Source organism: Crocodylus siamensis, chromosome 13, assembly GCF_052110815.1.
Source record: "Crocodylus siamensis isolate JL-2025a chromosome 13, ASM5211081v1, whole genome shotgun sequence".
In the NCBI taxonomy this organism is placed as follows: Eukaryota; Metazoa; Chordata; order Crocodylia; family Crocodylidae; genus Crocodylus; species Crocodylus siamensis.
Genome location: NC_143407.1, coordinates 3,461,047 through 3,483,716, shown reverse-complemented (window position 1 = coordinate 3,483,716; position 22,670 = coordinate 3,461,047). Strand labels below are relative to the sequence as shown.

General features: G+C 51.1%; 1 protein-coding gene across 1 annotated transcript in view; it reads left to right on the top strand.

Annotated features, from left to right (window-relative positions):
* Window positions 1–22,670, top strand: part of LOC149853683 (complement receptor type 1-like) — a 64,120-nt gene that overhangs the window by 30,204 nt on the left and 11,246 nt on the right. The window contains exons 24-42 of the mRNA XM_090026325.1: window positions 688–1,093; window positions 1,328–1,513; window positions 6,739–6,835; window positions 7,980–8,065; window positions 8,936–9,127; window positions 9,209–9,391; window positions 9,723–9,785; window positions 9,995–10,054; window positions 10,987–11,019; window positions 12,873–12,920; window positions 15,191–15,415; window positions 16,475–16,666; window positions 16,938–17,037; window positions 17,655–17,740; window positions 18,856–19,050; window positions 20,233–20,415; window positions 20,631–20,822; window positions 21,052–21,151; window positions 22,037–22,122. Of these exons, the coding sequence (XP_089882451.1) occupies window positions 688–1,093; window positions 1,328–1,513; window positions 6,739–6,835; window positions 7,980–8,065; window positions 8,936–9,127; window positions 9,209–9,391; window positions 9,723–9,785; window positions 9,995–10,054; window positions 10,987–11,019; window positions 12,873–12,920; window positions 15,191–15,415; window positions 16,475–16,666; window positions 16,938–17,037; window positions 17,655–17,740; window positions 18,856–19,050; window positions 20,233–20,415; window positions 20,631–20,822; window positions 21,052–21,151; window positions 22,037–22,122 (2,713 nt within the window). The remainder of the gene's footprint in view (window positions 1–687; window positions 1,094–1,327; window positions 1,514–6,738; window positions 6,836–7,979; window positions 8,066–8,935; window positions 9,128–9,208; window positions 9,392–9,722; window positions 9,786–9,994; window positions 10,055–10,986; window positions 11,020–12,872; window positions 12,921–15,190; window positions 15,416–16,474; window positions 16,667–16,937; window positions 17,038–17,654; window positions 17,741–18,855; window positions 19,051–20,232; window positions 20,416–20,630; window positions 20,823–21,051; window positions 21,152–22,036; window positions 22,123–22,670) is intronic.

Genomic DNA, 22,670 nt, shown 5'->3' with positions numbered 1-22,670 from the left:
AAACTATGAAACCTCAACCCCCTCCTCACCAAACGTATTGGGGCTGTTCTTCCCATACCATCAGTTCCTCCGCTGTTAGTGGAGTTGCTCAGGACCTCCTCGGTGATTAAGAGAAAGACGGTGGCCCTTGGCGGACTCGCATCACGTCGCGGAGGTGGCAAGATATCTCCCTGAGACTAGTGGATTAAGTAAATATAGGTATAGGTTTTTCACCACGGTTGGTACATCGAACTTGCAGGAAAGCCTGTTCCTAACCCAGGTTGGGTAAAAACCGCAGCAGAAACGAGGTGAGGCTGGGAGCGAGGCGGGGAAAGATAACCACGGAGCCAGGCCCTCGTTGGGAGCTGGGCTGCTCCCACCTTGGCACCAACAGGTGAGGGTAGGACCCTGCTCCTAGTGAAATCAAGGGGGAAACAGACGCCTTGATTTGAAAGGCCTAGGGCACGGAAAGTGAACCAGGGGTCACAAAGCGAAGTTGGCAGGCCCTTTACAATGAGCACCAGGCCGCACTTTTCCACCCAGCGGGTTGTTCACGGGTGGGCCCCCGGTGTGGGGGGGAACCGAGGCCTCAGCCCGATTCACACGGGGACTGGGCACGTGTGGAGGAAAAGGGCACCCGTTACAATGGGAAAAATGGCTCCAATACCGGTTCAATCTAGGCAGCTCGGCCTCACCTGCGGAGACTGAATGGCCAGTCTGGCGCTTGTCGAGACCCCGAGGGCGGCAAGGGAGAGGACTAGTAGAGGGCTCGTGCGCACTGCAGGCCACTGGGATCATTTTTTACTTTTCTGCCCGTCTTCTTGCAGGGGGCTGTGCGGGCGGCGTGGGCGCGGGCAGGGCCGCGCGGAGGCACGGCCGCCGGGCCGGCGTGAGGCAGGCAGGGCCGCCGGCGTCCCCCGCCGCGAGCAGCGTCAGCCCCTGACGCAGGAGCCGGCCCTCAGCGCAGGTGCCCGGGAGCCGCCCCGCCCCGCCCCGCCCCCCGCTGGGTCCACCGCCCCGCGTCGCCGCGTCGCCTCACTCCGTGCCGCCATGCCGCCCGCGCCGCTGCTCCTCGCGCTGCTCCTCCCGCTCCTGCTGCCGGGCGGCGCCCACGGTGAGTGCGGGCTGCCCCTCGCCCCCTGGGCCAGCCCCGGGGGGGGCCCTGCCGCTAGGGCCTTGCACTGAAGACACGGTGGTCTGGTCATCATCCCCTCCCCCCCACACGCACCCCTTTTTTTTTCTTTTATGAGGGGATTTGCCCCCCAAGCGCCCACAAGGAAGTAGCGGGTGGCGGTGTCACCCACGGGAGCCTTGCTAACTCCGACTTGCCGTGCTTCTCCTCTGCCAGGGGCGTGTGAACGGCTTCCGAACTTCAGGACTTGCCAGACCACCGGGGACCCGGGCGCGCCCTATGATGTCAACACCCGGGTGACATACCAGTGTCGGCCGGGTTACAGGGCCATTCAAGGGAAGTCCCTTACCATAGTTTGTCTGGAAAATTCAACCTGGTCACAGACCTCAGAGCTTTGCACAGGTGAGTATTTCTCCCTGTTCTGTCTCGGTTGCACGTGACCCAACGTGATGCTGTTGAGCTTTGTATTGTTTGTGCGCTAGGGAGCTGGTTCGTGGCTCACAGGAACAGGATAAACAATGTCGATGGGGAGTTGTGTTGTAGTTGTAGCTGGAATGTCTTTCGAAAAGAAATGCTTGAGTAGCGCCCCAGGATACGTGCACCTTTCCCGGCCGGTTTCAAGAGGAGCTGCAATGCTGTATTTCAGTTATTGAAAGTGGAAGACTGTTTGGTGGTACTGAGAGAAGGGACAGGCTTATACCACTGCTTCTTGGGCTTTGTGTTGCCTCGCTGCCTTTCTTTCTTTCTAAACTGGTCTGCGAAGCGTCTTGTCTGGGGATCTTGTGGCAACAAACTTAGCCCAGTAAAGGATGAGACGTGTGCAACCTAATACTGCAAATGATTGTGTGTGTGTGTGTGTGTGTGTGTTTAACCATGCTCCCAGGAGTGGTCCAACCTAGCAAATAAGATTGTGGTCCAATTGACCTTCTAGCTCCAGCAAATGAGGCCAGGAGGGTCTGTTAGCTTTTCTAATCTGATCTCTTGTATATTATCACAGGCCAGCACATTTCACTGACTCATCCCAGCCTTTGACTCCACCTTCTGTGGCTCAGGTGCATCCTCCAGAAAGCATCCAGTCTTAATTAATAGAGCCCAAGATGCACAGAATTACTTTCACTCCTCATTCTCTTTCTTTGGTAGTTTTCTATAGTGGTTAGGGACCTACCTAAATCAGGGTTTTGCGGATTTCACAGAAATCGTGAAAACCAGCGTTATCTGTGACCCCCGTGATTTCTGAGAAATCAAGGCCCCCCTCACATAAAACAGTGGTGAGGTAGACTGAGTGAAAGTGCCCTCTGCCCATCAGCAGCGCGGGACAGGGCAAAGAAAATGGTAGTGATGTAGAGTACATGAAGGTGCAGTCCACCGACCAGCAGTGAGGGCTGGAGCCATTGCAAAATACCCATGAAACTGGCTCTCCACACTGCAAAAAACCCAGTATCTTGCCGTGACTTGGGTCCCTACTGATGGTTACTAATATTCAAGGGCACGCCTCATTCCCAACGTGCCTTGTGCTTCAGCTTCTGGCCCTTGTATCTTGGTTATAATTTCCCTGCGGGGTTAAAGAGTTCTTTCACGCCTGGTATTTTCTGCCCTTGCCAGTACTTGTATGTTGTAATCAAATTGCCTCTCAGTCTTCTTTGCAATTAGCTAAATAGATTGAGTTTTGCAAGCCTTTCTCTGGAAGGCTTCATTAGGTAGGTGGAGAAAACTTTCTCTGCACCTTCTCTGGCCCTTCAGTGTACTCTCTAAAAGGGAACCCCACAACTGTATGTGTTTTCTACCATCGGTGCCAGCAGTGGGAGTACAAATGCTCAGATTCATAGATGTTAGGGGCTGGAAGGGACCTCTCGAGATTCATAGATGTAGGGTTGGAAGGGACCTAAGTAGATCTTCAAGTTCACCCCCCTGCCCTGGGCAGGAGAGAGTACTGGGCTCATATGACCCCAGCTAGGTGATTGTCAAGCCTCCTCTTAAAGCCGCCCAGGGTAGGAGCCAGCACCGCTTCTCTTGGAAGTTGGTTCCAGATCTTAGCCGCCTTGACAGTGAAGTCGCGCCTCCTGATATCTAGTCTGATATCTGAGAGTAGGTTCAGGCTAGACAACTTACAGCTGTTATTTCTTGTCACTCCAGGAGGTTTCATAGTTTCATAGTTTCATAGTTTCTAGGGTCGGAAGGGACCTGAGCAGATCATCGAGTCCGACCCCCTGCCATAGCAGGAAAGAGTACTGGGGTCAAACAACCCCAGCAAGGTGTTCATCTAACCTCCTCTTAAAAACCCCCACGGTAGGAGCCAGCACCACTTCTCTTGGAAGTTGGTTCCAGACCCTAGCCGCCCTGACCGTGAAGCAGCGCCTCCTGATAGCTAGTCTAAACCTACCCTCTGCCAGCTTGTGACCGTTATTCCTGGTCACTCCTGGCAGTGCACGGGGGAATAGGGACTCCCCCGATGCCTGCTCATCCCCCGTGACTAGTTTGTAACAGGCCACCAGGTCCCCCCTCAGCCTTCTCTTGTGGAGGCTGAACAGGTTCAGGTCCCGTCGCCTCTCCTCGTAGGGCCTGTCCTGCTGCCCCCTGGCCATGCGAGTGGCCTCCTCTGGACCCTCTCCATGCTGTCCACATCCCTCCTGAAGTGCGGCGCCCAGAACTGGGCGCAGTACTCCAGCTGTGGCCTGACCAGTGCCGCATAGAGGGGGAGGATCACCTCCCTGGCCCTGCTCGAGATACATCTGTGGATGCATGACAAGGTGCAGTTGGCCTTCGTGACTGCCTCCCCACGCTGCCGGCCCATGTTCATCTTGGAGTCAATGATGACTCCAAGATCCTTTTCTGCCTTCATGCTGACAAGAGGGGAGTTCCCTAACTTGTAGGTATGGTGCCGGTTGTTCCTCCCGAGGTGCATCACCTTGCACTTGTCTGTGTTGAATCCCATCCTATTCACATCCGCCCACCCTTGGAACCTGTCTAGGTCTGATTGTAGCCTGTTGCTTCCTTCCAGTGTGCCCACATCCCCCCACATCTTAGTGTCATCAGCAAATTTGAACACGGTGCTTTTTTCCCCCTCGTCCAAATCACTGATGAAGATGTTGAACAGTGCGGGCCCGAGGACCGAGCCCTGGGGGACCCCACTGCCCACGTCCTTCCAGGTTGAGAAGGACCCATCCACCACCACCCTCTGGGTGCGGCCCTCCAGCCAGCTGGCGACCCATTTGACTGTGTGGGTGTCAACACCACAGTCCCCCAGTTTCTTAATGAGAATGGGGTGAGAGACAGTGTCGAAAGCCTTCCGGAAGTCCAGGAAGACGATGTCTACTGCTACCCCTACATCTAATGATCTGCTGATCTGATCGTAAAAGGCCACCAGGTTGGTCTGACAGGACCTGCCACTGATAACCCGTGCTGGTTGTCCCTAAGCATGCAGTCCCCCGCTGGCCCTTCACAGATGTGTGCCAGAATAATTTTCTCAAACAGCTTGTCTAGGATCGAGGTAAGACTAACCGGCCTATAGTTTCCCAGGTCCTCCTTCCTCCCTTTTTTGAAGATAGGAACCACGCTGGCCCTCTTCCAGTCCTCCGGTACCTCACCAGAGCACCACGAGTGCTCGTAAAGCCGTGCCAGGGGACTTGCAATGACCTCGGCTAATTCCTTTAGAACTCTAGGGTGGAGATCGTCCCGACCCGCTGACTTGAATATGTCCAGCCCCTCCAGAAGCTCCCTAACTAAATCCTCGCTAACGCGTGGCCCAGGTGTGCCTCCCCTGGGGCCCGAGGGGGGCCCAGCAGGGAGGTGGCTGTTCTGGTCCCTGCTTAGGAAGGCGGAGGCAAAGAAATCGTTAAACACGTTAGCTTTGTCGTCTGGTGTGACGACCAGATTTCCCGACGCGTCCTGCAAGGCCCCACATTACCCGGGACCTTCTTTTTGCCCGCTATGTATTTAAAAAAGGACTTCTTATTGTCCTTAATCTGGGAAGCTAGTCCTAATTCCATCTCTGCCTTGGCCTTCCTAACTGCCCCCCTACAGCCCCAAGCGACTGCAGAATAGTCCTCCCTGGTGATGACCCCTTCTTTCCATTGGGGTGCCCAGAGCTGGACACAGTACTCCAGCTGCGGCCTGACCAGTGCAGCATGGAGTGGGAGTATCACCTCCCTGGACCTGCTCGAGATGCATCTGTGGATGCAGGACAAGGTGCGGTTGGCCTTCCTGACCGCGTCCCCACACTGCCGGCCCGTGTTCATCTTGGCATCGATGATGACTCCAAGATCCTTTTCTGCCTCTGCCCTGCCGAGAAGGGAGTTCCCCAGCCTGTAGGTATGGTGGTGGTTCTTCCTCCCCAGGTCATCACCTTGCACTTGTCTGTGTTGAATCCCATCCTGTTCTCATCCGCTCGCCCCTGTAACCTGTCCAGGTCTAGCTGTACCCTGTCCCTCCCTTCTAGCGTACTCACCTCATCCCAGATCTTGGTGTCATCAGCAAATTTGAAGAGAGTGCTTTTTACCCCTTTGTCCAAGTTGCTAATAAAGAGATTAAACAGTGTGGGCCCAAAGACTGAGTCCTGGGGGACCCACATCCCTCCAGGTTGAATGTGACCCGTCCACCACCACTCTCTGGGTGCGGCCTCTCGCCCAATTTGTGACCCATCTGACTGTGTGGGCATAATGCCACAGTCGCCTAGCTTTGTAATGAGAATGAGGTGGGGGACAATGTCAAAGGCCTTTCTGAAGTCCAGAAAGGCTACATCCATGGCGACACCTGCGTCCAATGATTTTGTGACCTGATCATAGAAGGGAATCAGGTTGGTCTGACAGGACCTGCCCCCAGTGAACCAAAGCAGGAGTAGAGCTCTAGGTACAAGTTACCTGTGCTTGCTCATCTTAAAGTATTTATTCATGCCAGATATTGTTCAATATCCTCTTCCCTTGCAAGCAGCATAGGAAGTGCTTTTTCATCCTTGCATGATTACAGTGTATTGCTCCACCTCTATGTAGTAATGAACTGATACCATTGCTAAGATTTCTTTTGTTGCCAGCACTAAAATAACTTCCTGCCTATTGTTTTGTCAGTTGTGAATTGGCTTCTGCTGTCTCTGTCTTCCCTAATTAATTTTCTACATTTCAGAACTTAAAATTTTTTGTATAAATGAATTGCTGTAGTTTAGTTTTCTCCTCTTCCTATTTGTTATATGTTGTTACATGTTGCTTTCTTTTATTTCTAGTTGCTGGGTATCCACACAAATAAATGTATGCACGAGACTAACGTGTTTTCCAGGTCTGGGTTTCATTATGAGCAATATGCAGGGGTGAACGCTCAGTAAATTGAAAAAGACTCCTAAATTGTCCTGCTGTAGGATATATACTATAATGCCTAATTGTGTGGGATTAGGAAGAATCTTCTTTCCCCTTGCTTCTGACAGTCCTATTACTGCATAGTTATCCACAGTGTGGGGTCTTCATCTTCCTGTGAAGCATCTTGTACTGCCCACCGTCAGACAGGATGCTAGACTGAAGAGCCATTGGTTTTGAGCTGGAGTGACTCTTATTAGGTGGAGTGGTACAAATCGGCGTGTACCTTTTTCTCCTTCCATCAAGAAAACGTGAAGCAAAGCTAATGCTGGCCTTGTTTTCTCTTAGCCAGAGAGTGTGTACGTCAAGATGTGCAGAATGGCAGAGTTGTGGATCTATCAGATGTCAAGTTTGGTGCCACGATCAGTTTTACCTGCGATGAAGGGTAAGTGGTAGAACGGTAGTGGAGGGAAAACTGACAGCAGACTTCTGGTAATTGAGAGCAGGAAACCTGCTTTGACTTCACAAACATGCTCTGCAAACTTTCGTCAGAGTCAAATGGTGACATTCAATGGGAGTAAGGCATATGTGGGCACCTGGCCTTTTCTGAAGGAGACCAGGCAGGTCATCCAGAAGGCTGGACCATGGGTCATGAGTAAAAGCTGAGCCATGATGGTGGGATGACCTGGCACTCGCTGACTGGTGCCATCTATTCTTTGGTGTTCTGGTGCTGATATTTTGAAAAGGTTTTGGGCTGGGTGGTTGATTGGTGCCTATAGAAGGTGGCACCCGGTCAATGTTGATGCTGGCGTTCGTCCGTTCCTCACTTGCAGACATAAGGAGTTTCCCTCGCTGGTGCCAAGTTCACTTTCTTGCATTATTGGTTCATATGCTGCTTTAGGTGTACCTGGGTAAACATATGTGGCTTCTTGGCACTGAACAGATGATTTGCAGTTAAGGATACAAATCAATAGCATTGCATGGGCATAAAAATATGCACATCAGAGACTTAAGACCAGCTGCACGTTTGTATTCGGCAACTCTGAACCCCTGGTACACGTGACAGAGCTGCAAGCTGACTAGCTAGCTCTAGGACTTTTAGCTTCCTGGCCCAGTGGTCACCAGTAGCAGGGACTGGTGAGAGCCCTCTTGCCCCAGTTGAGGGTAATAAGTGGTCGCACAGCTTTTTTAAGGAAGTGGTTCCTTACTTTCTCCTTGGGAAAGAGTCAAGAAAAGCTCCAAGGCTCTGACTGAGACCAGAGGTGAGGATTATCACCTGCCTAACCTTCTTGCAAGCTTACATTCACCTGTTTGCTGGCTCTAGCCCAGTAATTCTCAACCAGGGTGCTGCCAGCTCCTTTTAAGAGTTTCCTGAGGTGCATTTCCTGCTGCTAGGTGTGGAAACACCTACATGATTCACAGGACAAACCCAGAGATTTCCAACAGGAAGCCATAGCGCTCACCTTGCTCGGTGATGTGGCACCACCTAGGGGCAGAATGAAATCACAGCCCATTTTTTCTGGATTCTTGCCTGCTTCTCTGCTTTCTTGCATAAAGCAAACTTGATTTTTTTTCCTTTCTTTCTTTAGTTACAGGTTAATCGGGGTGAAATCTGTCACGTGTGTGATTAAGGGCTCTGGCGTCGACTGGGATAACAGTTTTCCGATCTGTGACGGTAAGCTCATCTTCATGGCTTAGAGTGGATCTCTGCAGTGAGGGTGCTGGAGTATAAATGATGTTGTGGAGTTTTCATTCTGGTCTGACCTCAGCGTGCAATTCAAATGACCTTTGAGCTGGAGTGGTTCTTTCTGCCTGGGGAAGAGAGGGGTGAAAACATCCTGAGGGTCCTCATGGTGCTGGGTGTCTCCTGGTACACAACTTCATCCTTAAGAACAGCTTTCCATCAGGCTGTTCATTTGGCAGCAGTTTCCAATATAATGAAAGAACAGGTCATGTGGCAATGACATGCAGCCATGCTGGGAGGTGTGGGGCCTAAACTTTCTGATCTCAGAATAGTGTCACATTCCCTGTATTTGGTGATCCTGCTCCTTCTTTGACCTGACCACCACAACATGAGGATCTTCCAGAATGAGAGACCTTTTGTGTGTGCATTTGCAGTTTTCTCTAGCCTGTGGGTTTTGGGGTCTGTTCATAATGCTGGTGTCTGGTCTGGAACCAGCCACTGTGACAACAAAATTGTGGCTTACATATAGCTGGTGGAACAGTACAGCCAGCAGAAAGCAGGGCAGAGGGCCCCGGCTCCCCTAAGACTAATGCTAGGAAGAGGTTTGCTTTGGGTGGGAATTTAATGACTTCTAGGGCATCGTCCTTGGGCTTGTTGGGTAGATGCTGGGTAAAAGAGGAAAAGCAGAAAACATCCAGAGTTGTAAGGGTATGGTTCCAAACTGTCCTAACTGAACTGTGTCTAGCTCTTATTTTTCTGGGATCATAGACAAATCATTAGTTCTTATTTTAAAAAAAAGTTGTCCTATCATCCTCCAATGAAATATTCATCAGTAGTCTTGTTTAACATCCTTTCCTTCAGCGATACCATGCCCCCTGCCTCCTGACATCGCCCGTGGAACCATTACAGAGGAAGCAGCTAATTATGTCTTTGGCATGTCAGTAACTTACAAGTGCAACGGTGATCTCTCTCTCATTGGAAATGCTTCCATTCACTGTACAACAGAAGATAAAGTCAATGGAGTCTGGAGTGGGCCTGCCCCTACGTGCAAAGGTGACTATTGTGCATGTATGTGCTGCTATTGCTATCCTCCTCTATGCCAAGTGGTCTTATGCTGATGTTTTTAATTTTCAGCGGTCAGTTGTTCAAATCCAGAAATTACGAATGGGAAAAAAACGAGTGGCTTTGGACCTCGCTATTCCTATAATGATGCAGTAGCATTTGAGTGTCATCCTCACTATCGTATCAATGGCAGCAGCTGGGTTAGGTGTGGAGCAAACAGTACCTGGGAGCCGCCTTTGCCAACCTGCTACTTAAGTGAGTATAACAAGTCTGTTGATCGGCGTGTCCTGAGCAACCATGTTCAGCCTTCAAAAATAGCAATGCTTTGGAAGCTGACGGTTGTGCTTTTGTCTGTGCCACATAGTCCTTCTGACCACAACCCCGGTGTGCATGCAGCTCTGTCAGTGGAAGAAGCATCTGCCATTCAAGGGAGCTGGTGTAGAGATGGCAGAGATGAGCTTCCACCATCAGAGCTGCATCCAGTTGCTCCAGGGCTGCCGGCTCTCAGGAGGAAACAGGACTCTCTGTAGTTTCACTGCTCAGGGCAGAACGGGGTAATGGCATTGCCTTCCTTTATGTGCCACAGGCTTGACTACGCAAACTTCATCCACAACTCCCTTTCCTTCAAAAGGAACAAAACCCCCTTCTGGTGAGTTGGAAACATTTTGGGCTGTCAAGAGCAAAAGCTTTTTAGGATGTAGTTTCTGGTAGAATGGGATAAGGATGGATTGCAGGGACCCTGCGCATAAATTGCACTTTCTCAGCATGGCCAGTAGTTGTTATAGAGTGGATGTAGCCTGGAGCGGCGGCCATGGCAGAAAGTTGTACTACCCAAGATTTCCTCCCCTTTTGCCATAGGTCCAGCTACACAAGCTGCAACTACAACTCACCCTCCAAAAGGAACAAAACCTGATCCTGGTGAGTCAGAAGAATTTTGGGCTGTGAAGTGTAAGCTTTTGCAGGGATGTCACTTCTGAGAGAAGGGGATTGGAATGAACTGTGAGGAGTTTGCACTTAATGGTCACTCCTCTGCTTTACCACTTGCCCTTACATTGAGTGCCTGTGGCCGAAAACTCCTTAATTCCCCTTTTTTGCCATGTGTACAACTACACATACAACACCCACAACTCACTGTACAGAAGGCACAAACCCCACTTCTGGTGAGTCAAACGATCATATGCTGGGGGTCTTTAGAATGTGGCTTTCTCTCCCTGATGATTAAGGTTGAGGAGACTGACTGTGGTACAGACAAGGTGGTAAAAGGCAGCTCTGCTCCTCTCCTGCTTCTGCTTTCCCACCACTGAAAAAGAATCCATCTGCAAATAGCCCTAAGTTGGTGATATTCTCAGGTTACGTGCTAGGGCACATTCTGTGATACCTCATCTAAATGCTAAAGGGGCTCTTGTCATTAAGTAATAATGCATCTGACCAATTCTACGTTTTGGTGGAGGAGAGCCTTGAAGTAAGAGCATGTGTGTGCGAGAAAGAGAAGTTCCTGTGGCTCTGGAAGGATGCATAAGCACCCCAAGGGGGGAAGTATCCATTCCTCACATTCAGAATACAAAAACAGCTTTGAAAATGACTGCCACCCGGTGGTCATCCGGTCAGTATTAGCGTACTTAAAATATCTGGCAAAGCTTCCTTTGCTCTTTGGTGTTGGATTATCCATTGGCCAGACCCGAGTTTTCAGTATCTCTTGCCTATTCCGTATCTCACTGTCCTCAGTTTTTTGCTTTGCATCCTTAATAACATTTTCATGCTGCACTGATCCTTTTTTGATGGATGGTTGTAGCTAGTTGGCAGTCATGTAAAGCTCAGATTTTAGCTCGTGTCTTTCTCTTCTTTTCCAGGGAAACCAGGTGCTGCTACCATGGTTTCTGTTGGTAAGTAATAGAGAACAGTTTTGACACACACGAAACATTATTCTGTTTTACTGTCTAGCAGCAAGCATAAGCCGGGAGGTGCTTAATTTGGAGCAGATGCCATGATAGAAATCTACATTTTTTGCTGTATTTTGCCTGTCTGTATTTTGACTTATTCACAAGATTTCCCTAAGCCAAGTTCCCTACTAGGAATCCAGGTGAAGATTCTTGTGCAGGTTAACTGTAATATGGAGCAGGAGACTAACAGACTGTTTCTTCCCTGGAGTTGTAGAGAACAAGTGCTTTGTCCTTGCATGGTTTTATGAATGCTTTTATGATTAAAAAAAAATTGGGGTACTCTTTTTTTTAGTGGGAGGAAATGGAGAAGTATGCTACAACTTAGTAGGAGAAATGATCTGGGTTAAGGTGATGACAAACACTGTGTATGTATTCCATTTGCATTTAATATTAAGAAAGGTGCATGATTTGAAAATACTTGTCACGGCCCCACAAGAGTTTGAGCTAAAGCCCAACATGCGAGACAGAAAAGTTAGTGTTCTGCCTGCTTTGTTCATTTTTGGATTGCATGAGACTTAAGTTAAATGTAGGGGAAAAATGAAAAACTAATGTTGTTTTAATCCCCTAGTTTACTAGTTTGAATAACATGTAAGGATTTGGTTTTTTGAATTAATATCAATACATGTTTGGGACTAGGAGAGAGGAGGATCCGGTGGGTCTCTTTCTGTCTTTGTAAGATCACGTTGGTTTACTTATGTCCACTGTCTAGCACTTTGCCGGGCTAGTGGGGAAAGCCACCGTCACTTGAGGCACCACTGCTACTCCCTGGAAAATAATTTCCTCCCTACTATTGCATATCCTTTTTTTTTTTTTAGTCACTTTTTAATGATTCTGCTTGTTTCTTCTGTGTTCTGTTCTGAATTTTAAATTCTAAATTCCTTTTATTAAGAATTTTTTTTTTTTGGTTCAACCATTATTTTCCTTGTTCTTTGTACTGTAAGTTTAGTAGGTCGAAGCAATGATCTACAGATGTGTTGGGAGAAAATCTAGCTTGACTATTGAAAAACATGACATTATAAAAATACAAGGACTGGTAGTCACGGCGGATGTGCTAATCTAATGCACATTGGACCAAAATGTTCTGGAGGCTTTGCAAGGGCCCGAGGCAGAGCTAAGTGTCAAAGAGCATAGGTGGTGGTCTCTCTTCTTCATAGCGAGGCGTCTTCTGAATCTGTGGACCCTGACAGTGCTGTGCACAGTATTGTCAGGGGCTTGGCAATACTCTGGCCTATTTTCAAGGCCCATCATGAACTGCAGTTCCTATCCAGTGTGATTCTTCCTTGAAAGCAAGTAACCTTTCTTAAAACGCTGGCATCCAACTTTGCACAGATGACCCCTCTCCTGTGCAGTGCTCTGAATGAAGTAGGGAAAGCCAGCTCTGCAATGCCTCTATTTGTTTAGAGAGGAAGACACGGCAGGCGTCCTCCAGAATTTGTATCTGACACAATAACAGCTGTTAGCGTTTCATGGTCAGGAGTTGCAGAAAGACAGCGACTCCAAATTCAGTTTGCTGGTTCTTTGCCAGTTTCCTCTTTAGTACACGGTCTCTGTAGCAGAAATGGCTTGTACTCTGTTTTCAAATAAAGCTGTTTTAAATAAAGCTTAATTAGCCAGAACTTTAGTAGCAGTAGTACTTATTATTACGCTTAGTTCTAAGGCAACTCTAAGAATAATTGGGCAAAAATGGGATTGCAGACAGTGAGGGGAGAGACAAATCCTGCATCCAGCCTGAGTAAAGCCTGAAGACATGCCATGTTTTTATTTTGGTTCTAATTCTCTTCGTTTTGGCTTTGCAGGAAGCATGCCTCTCATGGTTGCAGTGCTGCTTATCACCTTTCACATCTGTTATCTCATTTAATATGGAAGAAAAACTGAGAAAGGAGATGAGTCTCTTCAGGCTGATTTTTAGACTCTGGACTACAATCAAAGTAGAACTCATACTGCTCTTGCTGGAGGCCTTCTCCCCCGCCCCCCTTCTCTGATGAACTAGAACAAAGTGAAGATCCATTATACTGGAGCAAAACAAAGCTGGGAGAAACGTCTGAGAGAACTGCGTGTCCCTGCAAACAAGCAACAGATATTATACTTTGCTCTACTGTGTTGCACTACATTTATTTATTTATCCTTTAAGGAGTACTTTAATCCATCTGAGTGACGTATTCTAAACTGACATTGCTGGGGGGGTTGTACACTTCCACCAAATGCAGTGTTATTTTCTAATGATGCCAAAGATACTGGTATTGAAGTGCTGTAGTCTTGTCTCCGAACCTTTTAAATTTACCCTCCTTGTTAATTTAAGAATGTCCGTGTTCCTTTATTTCCGTCTCCACTTAACTTTGAACCATTATTTCTTGCAACCCGTTATATGTACATGGGGAATATGAGAAGGTGAAGTGTGTGGATGTGCACGTTATCTATGCCAAAGTTTAAAAACTCTGCTTCTGCAGAGAAGAATTACAACTCATGTTTTTCGATGCCAGCAATAAGTAAGACGGCTGTACCTCTGAGCAAAGTCTTCAGTGACAAATAGTGCCTACATTTAACATCTAGCCGGAAATGAGTGCTGAAGATTTTTTTTTTTTTTAATGGTCTGGGGTGGGGGAGAAGAGTATGCATATGCAAAAGCTATCTCTTTTATTGAATCATCTTTGTTATCGCATCTTCTGATGTCATTGCTGGTAACATAATTTATTTTTGTTTCTGTATGTACTCAAGTATAGAAATTTATTTGGCAATTTGAATGAAACTTCCTGAACAAGAGTGGAATGCAAATGCTTTAAAGAAAAATAAACCTTCCTAAATAAAGAAAACCCTGAATAAGGATGCTAGCAGTCTGACTCCTGTGTCTGCTTTGAAAGAGAGGTGGTTTTGTGTACCCTGTGTAAATAAATGCCGCTGAGCCCTTAACTTTTATAACCTTTGTTATATAGAAGTTTATAGATCTTCTGGTACTTTTACTGGCATACCAGACTATGCCTTATACTTAAGTTAGCAGAAGTTAGGGGAAGGGAAGTAGTATAAAAAGGAACAACATTTGTGGGAAGAGAAACTTCTTGAACAACTTTTTGAAAAACCTAGTCATAGGACATCTAACCCTGACTAAGGGTTTCAAGTTGGTGTGTCGACCAGAACAGGATGACATGAGAACATCTTTCTGACCATAGCTGGCAGAAGTTTGAAGGAAGTTTCTATCAGGTATTGGGGAAAACTTTTTGTGAGGAGCAGGTAAAAGGAGGGGTTGGTCACCTGAGGGATGTCCCTGACTGAGTTTCCATCTACAGGGAGTTGGAGGATCCTGTCCCTCTTGGCACTTAGTCTGCGGTCCTGGGGGAGATCCTTCTGAGAGGCTGGCCACCTGTTGGGAATTGTAGGCTTTGGGGGCTTAAGCAATACTAAGTTGCCAGCTTGCTTGTGTTTTGTTAAATTGAGCATGGGTTTAGAGTAGACCTAGACGTTCATGAGAGGTGTTGCCTGTAGTGTATTCTCATTTCTGTGCTCGCTGTATTCATCACTGTTGAATTTTAAACAGGTTTACAATCTGGTCACTCTCTCTTGAAACATTTCCTCTTGCTGGGAATAAAAGGGGACGGGGAGGGGTGCTGCGTAACATGTTCCTTTCTTGACCCCAGCTCCCTTGGAGGCGCGTGTGGGGGGAGAGGGCAGCAGGGTAAAGAGGGTGCAGCCATGCCCCCTGCACTTCACAGCACCTGCCCTGGGGTTGAGGAGAGGGCTGGAGGCGGAAGCTTTGCTGGGGTCTGGTCCTGGCCAGGTGGCAGCAGGGGGGCTGGGCGCTAGCTCGGGGCCGGCGCTGCCATCAGGCGGGTGGCACAGGGGGGCTTTTCTGAACAGCACACGGCGGGCAGGAGGAAAGCCCTGGGGCTTGCGCGCTCTGGCAGTGGGGCGGGGAGAGTGGGCAGGTCTCGGAGCGCGCATCAGCCCAGAGGCCCCAGCACCCACTTTCCCGCCAGTTAAAAATCACCCGGGAGCTTTTCCTAAGGGGTCTGCCGGTGCTGGGATGAGCTCGGCCGGGCCAGGCGCCGGGGGTGAGGCGTGACGCCCCCACGGTGCCCCGCTGGCGCGTGGCACGGGGGCTAGGAGTCGGGCGGATGAGGAGGGCCGGGGGGGCCACCTGGACCAGCCCCGCGCTCTCGGGCAGGCCAGAGGCGCCCCAGGAGTGCAAGCGAGTGCCCCAGGGGCTGCAGTTCCCGGAAAGCCCCGGCTCCTCCCCCGCCGGGCGCGGAGCCGCAGAGCTGGCGGCGCTCGGCGCTGCGCTGCAGGATGCTGCCCGCCGCCGCGCTGCTCCTGGCCGCCGCCGCCGCCGCCGCCGCCCGGGCAAGGGGTGAGCGCTGCCCCGTGCCCCGGGGGAGCCGCAGCGGGGTTTCTTCTCTCTTCACCTTCTCCGGGGGGCGCCTTCCCTTCCCTTCCCGCCTCCCGTGGGCTGCGGGGCTGACGGCGGGCACGAAAGCGGAGGCGGGCACGGGCAAGGGGCCTGCCGGGTTTCTCGTCTGAGGCGAGCGGCGGCGAGGGAAACCCCGCGGCCGAAGTCGCCGGGCTGCGGGAGGCAGCGGCGGAGAGGAAAGACGCCGCGGAGGCGCAGCGGGCGGCCCCCGCCGAGGTGCGCGGACAAGCCCCCAAGCCGCATGCAAAGACACTCAAGTCCGTTTCGCCGAGCCGGGCCTGGCGGCCCCAACTGCACCCGGCCCCGGCCCCGCGCGACCCTGCTGCCTCTGGGCCTGGCCTGAAACTCGCAGGGACGCGTCACTGCCTGACACCAGGCCTTCGTGCCCGCCCGGCCACAGCCGGTAGCCGCCAGCCCTCCCGGCCTCTGGCCGAGGGCCTGGCCGAGACGTTTTCTGGCGGTTCGGATGCGCTGGCTCGCCACGGGCCCTCGCTGCGGAGTCCTGGGCGTGTTTAACGGAGCAGCCGGGGGTCCGGGAAGTCCATCGCCTCGCCTCAGTCCCACGAGGAAAGACAGCCGTCTCGGGACTGCGGTGTTGGAGCAGGTTTCACACCCAGGCGATGCCAAAGCTTCCCCTCTTCGTTTGGACCCATGCCTCAGCATCGACCGGCTGAGCACTCAGCTGGCCCAAGTGCCAGCACCAGCGTAGTCTCCAAGGGAAGCCGAGTCAGTGTTTCTTGCTTCGAGTTAGGGCATGATTTCCTGCAGAGAGGGATGCACCAGCACGATCTGTCTCTCCCTCTTTTCCTTGTTTGTGCTTTGCATGAGTTTTGCAAAGGTTTTCTTACTTGGGTCCTCTTCCTCGGATCTCCGCAGGGTAGTTTAACGTTTGCAGCAGGGGGTTGGACTAGGCAGCCTCTTGCGGTCCTGTCCAGCCTGACTTTTGTCTGATCCCAAATTATGGCACTAACTGTTCATCTGGACCTTCTTTCTTCTCAGATGGCTGTGGTTCCCCGCCAGAATTAAGCTGGGGTGAAGTAAGGAGCGAGTATAAGAATCAGAACAACTTTTCGGTTGGGGACGTTGTGAGATACGCGTGCCAGCCTGGGTACCTCAAACACCCAGGAATCCCATTTTCCGTTACGTGCCTGGAGAGTGGAGAGTGGACAGAAGCCCCTGACGTCTGTAAAAGTGAGTAGCTCCGTTGCTTTGGTGTCCGAAAGGCCCCCGGGCCCTAGGTCTTGCCCACGCTGCAGAAAGAGAGCGGGAATTGTTGGTTGCGGGGTTTGTGTTTTGTGGTTAAATGGCCAGTGTGCGAGTAGCAAAGCCAGGCAACGCGTCCTGCTGCCTGCTCCTGAGGATGCCGTCTCCGTGGGCAGTTTGCAACATGGCCAGATGGTTGTACTTACTACGTGGGGACCCAGACAGAGAAAAACCTCACGTTCGCCGTTCTCTTTCCCAGGGAAATCGTGCGGTCACCCGGAAGAGCCGCAGAATGGCAGAGTCATCGTGCTATCGGATGTCCTGCTCGGGGCCAGCGTGAGCTACACCTGCGAGGAAGGGTGAGTCCGGCCTGCCGCCCGCACTTCGCGTGGAGCCGTGCGGAGCCGGTGATCCCCCTTCAGCCCCTCTGCCCCCGCGTGCAGCACAGGAAGCCAAGGCGGGTGTTTGGTCTCAGCTGTAGCCCAGCTCCCTGCAGGGAAAGCTGCCTGGGCACACTCTCCCTCTTTTCCTTGCCAGCCCTCTGCAGTGGCTTTTGCAAGGTGAGGGGTGCTGTGTCCGGCTGAGCACCCTCCCGCAGGTGCCGAGGGAACAGGAGCAAGGTCCTGCAGGAGGCGGATCCAAGCGAGCAGGGGAAGCTGCAGTATCACTCGCTTGAAACCTGCTTTGGCATTGCAGCCCTGAGTCATTCGAGATCCTGGTCTGTCCTCATGGGGGTGAGGCGAGGGGAGTCACGTCCTGAACGTCCCAGCTCTCAAACTTCGGGGGGCTGATTCCAGACTGTTATATTTGGGGCTTGCAGTTAGTTAGCACGTCTGAAATGCCAAGGATGCTTTTTCCTTGGGGCCCTGGATTGGAAGTGAGGAGGGTTGGGAGCTACCTCCCGCGTCTGGGAGGAAGCGGGGGCTCAACTCAGGTGGCGTGGGGTCAAGTGATAGCCCCTTCTTTCTCACTTCAGGCACAGGTTGGTGGGACAGCCTCAGAGGCGCTGTCAGCTTTCTCAGCAGAGGGTTGCATGGAGCGGAGAGGTTCCTGTTTGTCAGCGTAAGTAGTCACAGGGAGAGGGGGCCGGGGATCGCCCCCTGAAATAGTAGCTCGCCGGGACGTACCATGTAAATAACCTGACTCAGAGAGAGGCTTCTCAGGCTTGTTGTTGCATTTCTCTTCCAACAGAAGAGGTGACAATGTCTTGTTATTACCCCTGTCTGGAAAAGGGAAAGGTCTAAAACCTCCAAGTTTTTTGGAACCTGATTTCTCCCTTCGGGTCTTGTCTTGGCTGCCTGCCTTGCTGGCTGTGTGGCCCACTGTGCTCTGTGCATCTCAGAAGTTTAAGGAAAGGGAAAGGAGGCACATCACCCTCTCTCCCTTCCCCCCGCGGTCCCTGTCGATGGGGAAGTGAGATGGAGCCGCTTACAGAGATCTCGTGAGAGCTGTGTAAGGGATAAAAGTTAAAGTTGTAGTTACAAGAGTAGCCTGGGGGTTGGTACCCCAGGAACAGGTGAGCCGTGCCGGGGTCTTGGCAATTAGAAGTTGTTCTTTCTCTGGAGCTGGGGCCATTTAAAGGGGGCGCTGGGCATAGCAGAAATGAACCACCAGGATGCTTTGTGGCCTGCCCCCGCCCCCCCCCGATTTTAATAACATTATTAACTAGTTCAAATTAGCAAATGTAACATTTGAAGATGCATCCAATACCCCAAGCCGTATACAAGGACAGAGATTATTAACCTTCCGTCAGTACTGCTCCCCTAACCCACATCAGCATCTGCAGAGCCAGTCTTGACCTCTGGATTTTTAATTTGCCGAGCACGGTTGCCTCCAATGAATTCATGTAAAGATGCACGTAATGCGTATAGCCTGCCTTACCATTGCAGTATGCACACAGCTTTGGGTTGTACTGGGGAAACTAATGTTTTTAAAAAAAGGGAGAGAGCTGCTCCTTCCCGATAAGGACCTTGCTTTAATGCATCGGCGTGGTGTCTCGCATAGAATTTGTGCCCTGGGAAATGGGGTTCAGTTAGGAAGGGGGCGTCATCTGTCAGACCAGCTTCTTCCAGCTGTCTCAGAGTTGAGACAAATTATTTTGGTCCTCCTTTCCCTCCAGCGAGTCACTGGACCTGCTTCTCTGTGAGTTGATTTTAAAATACTCCGTGTCTCTCTAGGTATCCCATGCCCTCCACCACCAGAGATCAGCCATGGGGGGCACAATCACCCACTTAAGGAAGGCTTTTACTATGGCTCAGCTGTGATTTATGAATGCCACCTTGGTTATCAGCTCACCGGAGAGGCCTCTATTTACTGCACAACGGAAGATGGGCAAACTGGCGTGTGGAGCCGGCCACTTCCTGAGTGTGCAGGTGGGGTCTGTGCGTACGCGTGTGTACATGTGGGACAGGGTGCGTGGCACGCCTGTCGCTAAGAGGAAAGGCTGTGGGAGAAGCAGCCTGCAGGTATGGAAGGGGCCAGTTAAGAAGGGGGCCAGGCTGGAGATGTATAAGCCCAGGGCTGGAGCTGGTCAGGGAGTCTATCCCCGTCAGCCAGAGAAAGAGGAGATCCCAGCTGGGCTGCGGCAGGGCTCCTAGCAGAGCAGCTGAGCTGGCGTAAGCAGCAAAAGGGCTGGGAATACAGGTGAGCCCATAGCTCGGAGTGGCCAGGCCTTGGAAGAGGTGGACCTAGGAACAGGGACAGGTGATCCCGTAGCCCGGAGGTCTGTAGCCCAGGAGGGGTGGTTGTCAGCAAGGCCCGGGAGCAGGGCTAGGGCCCAGAGGGGATCAGAGGCCAAGAGCAGGGTCACAGGCGGAGGCTGGCAGAGCCAGAGAAGCCTAGGAGGGCCAGGGCCAGAGAAAGGAGCTGAAGACTGGGGTTCAAAGTTGGGGACTGAGGGGGCCAAGGAGCCCATAGCCTAGGAGGTGCAAGGACTGGGCACCTGTAGCCCAGGAAGGGCACATGTCCGCATGTCACCTGCAAGGCATGGGCACGGGTACTGGGGAGGCTGGGACCCATGTAGTTGGCCCTTAAGGCAATGACCACAGGTATTTGTGGTCATGAGAGTGAGACTAGGCTTGGGAAGCCCTGGGGCAGCCTCCCTTCTTTTAAAAGTGAATAACATCAAGGTGCGGCACATGAGTGAAGGGGAGATTGCCCAAGGAGAGTCACAGGAGGGCAAGGACCCTCGGTATGCTCTTCTCTTCCATGCGCAGAGGCGTGTGTTCAGGGAGGCCACGCGGGAGACTGCTGCTACGGTTTTGCTCTTAGTGCCCCCGCCGTTGGCAGGGTCTCCAAGGTCCACGTTCGAGTGCATCTGAAAGGTGTAAGGGCAGGGCAGGAAGGTTTGCTTTGCAGCTCCTATTGAGGAACTCTGCCCTCAGAGCAGGCTGGATTATCACCTATTAAAGACCTATGGGCTAGCCAGGAAGGGATGGGGCTGGGCAGTGGTTTGAGATGAACGTTAGGTCACAGTCCTCCAGCTGGCTGTGATAACTCCCGTTGCAACATAGCTTCTGCATGAATTTTGATGAAATAACCCTCTCCCCTGTTAGTCGTGCAGTGCCCTCCACCTCCAGCCATCGCCAATGGGAAGCACGGTGCCCAGGCCCTGGAAGCCTTCCCCAGTGGGACGTCTGTCCACTACAGCTGTGATCCTGGCTACTCCCTGTTTGGAAAAGCCTCCGTCCATTGCACAGAGACTGGAACCTGGAGTCTGCCTTATCCTCGATGCACAGGTGCCTTGATTTCCTCCTCATGCTTGTAGGTGCATCAGTCACAGAGCAGGATTTAAATCAAGGCAATGAGAGTATTGCAACAAACCGGCTAAACTGAACAGTTGTTTCCTTGGGGCGGTCTGCCGTATGTACCTGCACCTGCTACCCTCATATTTCACATGCCGGCACAGTTAGAAATGGCTCTAATTTCTTGTGTGCATCTTCTTTTTGGCTAGATGGCTGTGGCGACCCACCAAAGTTAAGCTTTGCTAAGCTAAGAAATGAGAGTGAAACTCAGAATGGTTTTCCTGTTGGGAAGTCCGTAAGCTTCGCTTGTCTGCCTGGATATTTTAAAGTCCCGGGACTCTCCCACATCATTACGTGCCTCCAGAATCGAACGTGGTCAGAAGCACCTGAGTTCTGTAAAAGTAGGTTTTCGTCAATGCTACACAAAATGTTGAGTTGCTAATCTGGTTGCATAGTTAGCGTGTGACGAGGGAAACCATGCAGCTTGGTGCATTCTCTTCCTTGAATACTTCCTCTTCTGGGGAGGTTTGAAACGTGGGCAGACTCTTGTGATCATTTCATCCATGTTGCACATTTTATACACGTGACACGGGAGGAGAAAAGCCTCACATGAGCCCTGTTCGTTCCAAGGGAAATCCTGCAGTCACCTAGAAGAACCGGCGAATGGCAGAGTCATTGTCGAAACGGATCTTCTCTTTGGTTCAAGAGTGAACTACGTATGTGAAGAGGGGTAAGTTTTTAGGCGACTTTGTCTTTGTCTGGAGCTAAGAAGCTTGCTGGCCATTAGCAGGGGAAACCTTGAAGCTGTTTTGGTTTGAAACCTACTTTGGGAGTGGGCCAAGTCTGATCCCGAGTCATGCGAGCTCATTCCTTCCCCCCGTGGAGGCTGGGAGCCCCTTCTCCACTTCCCACTAGCCAAACTGTTGGGATCTCGTCCATGGTCAGCCTGCGTTTGTTGAGGCCCCAGAGCTAGAGCGCTGGCATCTTGGTTGCCCTCTGTGTGAGGATGCATTGACTTGATCCTCTCACGGGACGTATGTCAGGGCAGGCAAGGGAGTGCCTGCAGAAGGACCGATTTCCTAGAGTGGCTGTAGCAGCATGGTATCTGTATTTGGATCTCTTGCAAAGACAGCTGATAGCTCATGAGTGGACTACAACAGATCTGATCAGTCTTTTAGCAGACGCGGGCCCCTTCCATGTCATTCATTTTTGCAATACATTATCATAAGAATGCTTGGTTTCACCCTACAAAGATGCATCCGTTTGCAATCAGAGCTAAATAGCATCCTGGCAGAGCTGGCAGCGTAGAGGTTTGCCTACTGGCTGTTCCAGGATGCGTGGAAAGATGATGCGACTATTCTGTAATTGCGTGATGCATGGATAGGGTGAGGGCCCACCTGCCTCAAAGACTACCGGTACGTTGGACCTCTGCAGGGCTCTGTAGCAGGGGCTGGCTGTTAGGCATGGCTGAGCTTGTCTGGCCTGGAAAGGATCTTATAACCGAAAGGGAACAGCTCAAAAGTCAGGAGTGCTGCCTGAAGCTCCCGTGGCTGGGAGGGAGGTGCAGATTTACTTGACTTGGTGTTGTCTGTTGGCTCCTTCTGTCTGCCTCCAGGTACGTGTTGAGTGGGCAGCCTCGGAGGCAATGTGAGCTTTCTGCTAAGCAGGTTGCATGGAGTGGTGATGCTCCCACCTGCCAGAGTAAGTGGGTCGTGACTGGAGCTGGTCAGAAATCGTTCCGTGAAACATTTTTTTGCCTCTAGAAATCGCCAGTTCACTGAAATGGAATAAATGGTGGCTTTAATTCAGAAGAGTCTCCCCTTTTCAGGGTGGAATCTCTTGTGGGGGGGGGGGAGGGTTGGCGATTTTATTATTATTATTATTATTATTATTATTATTATTGTATTATTATTACGATTATTTAATTTTTTTTGGCAAAACCATATAAAATGTCTCGGTTGAATTCTTGACACAGGTTGTGAAATCTTTGTTTGGGCTGGAAAACATGTTTTTCATCCAGCCCCGGTGACACCTCCCTGTCTGGGTGTGGTATGGCCCCATGCTTTCCTGAACTGAAGGTCCCACAGATGATAGTAAAAAGAGAGGCATGAATTGTCTTTCTTACTCGAGCTATGTAATGAGACCCACACAGATGAATTTCCCTGTGGAAAGTCACTTGCTGTGTCCATGTTAGAGCCAGGGATTGTACCCACATCACCCAGGCCCCGGGACCATGTGTTAAAAGGAAG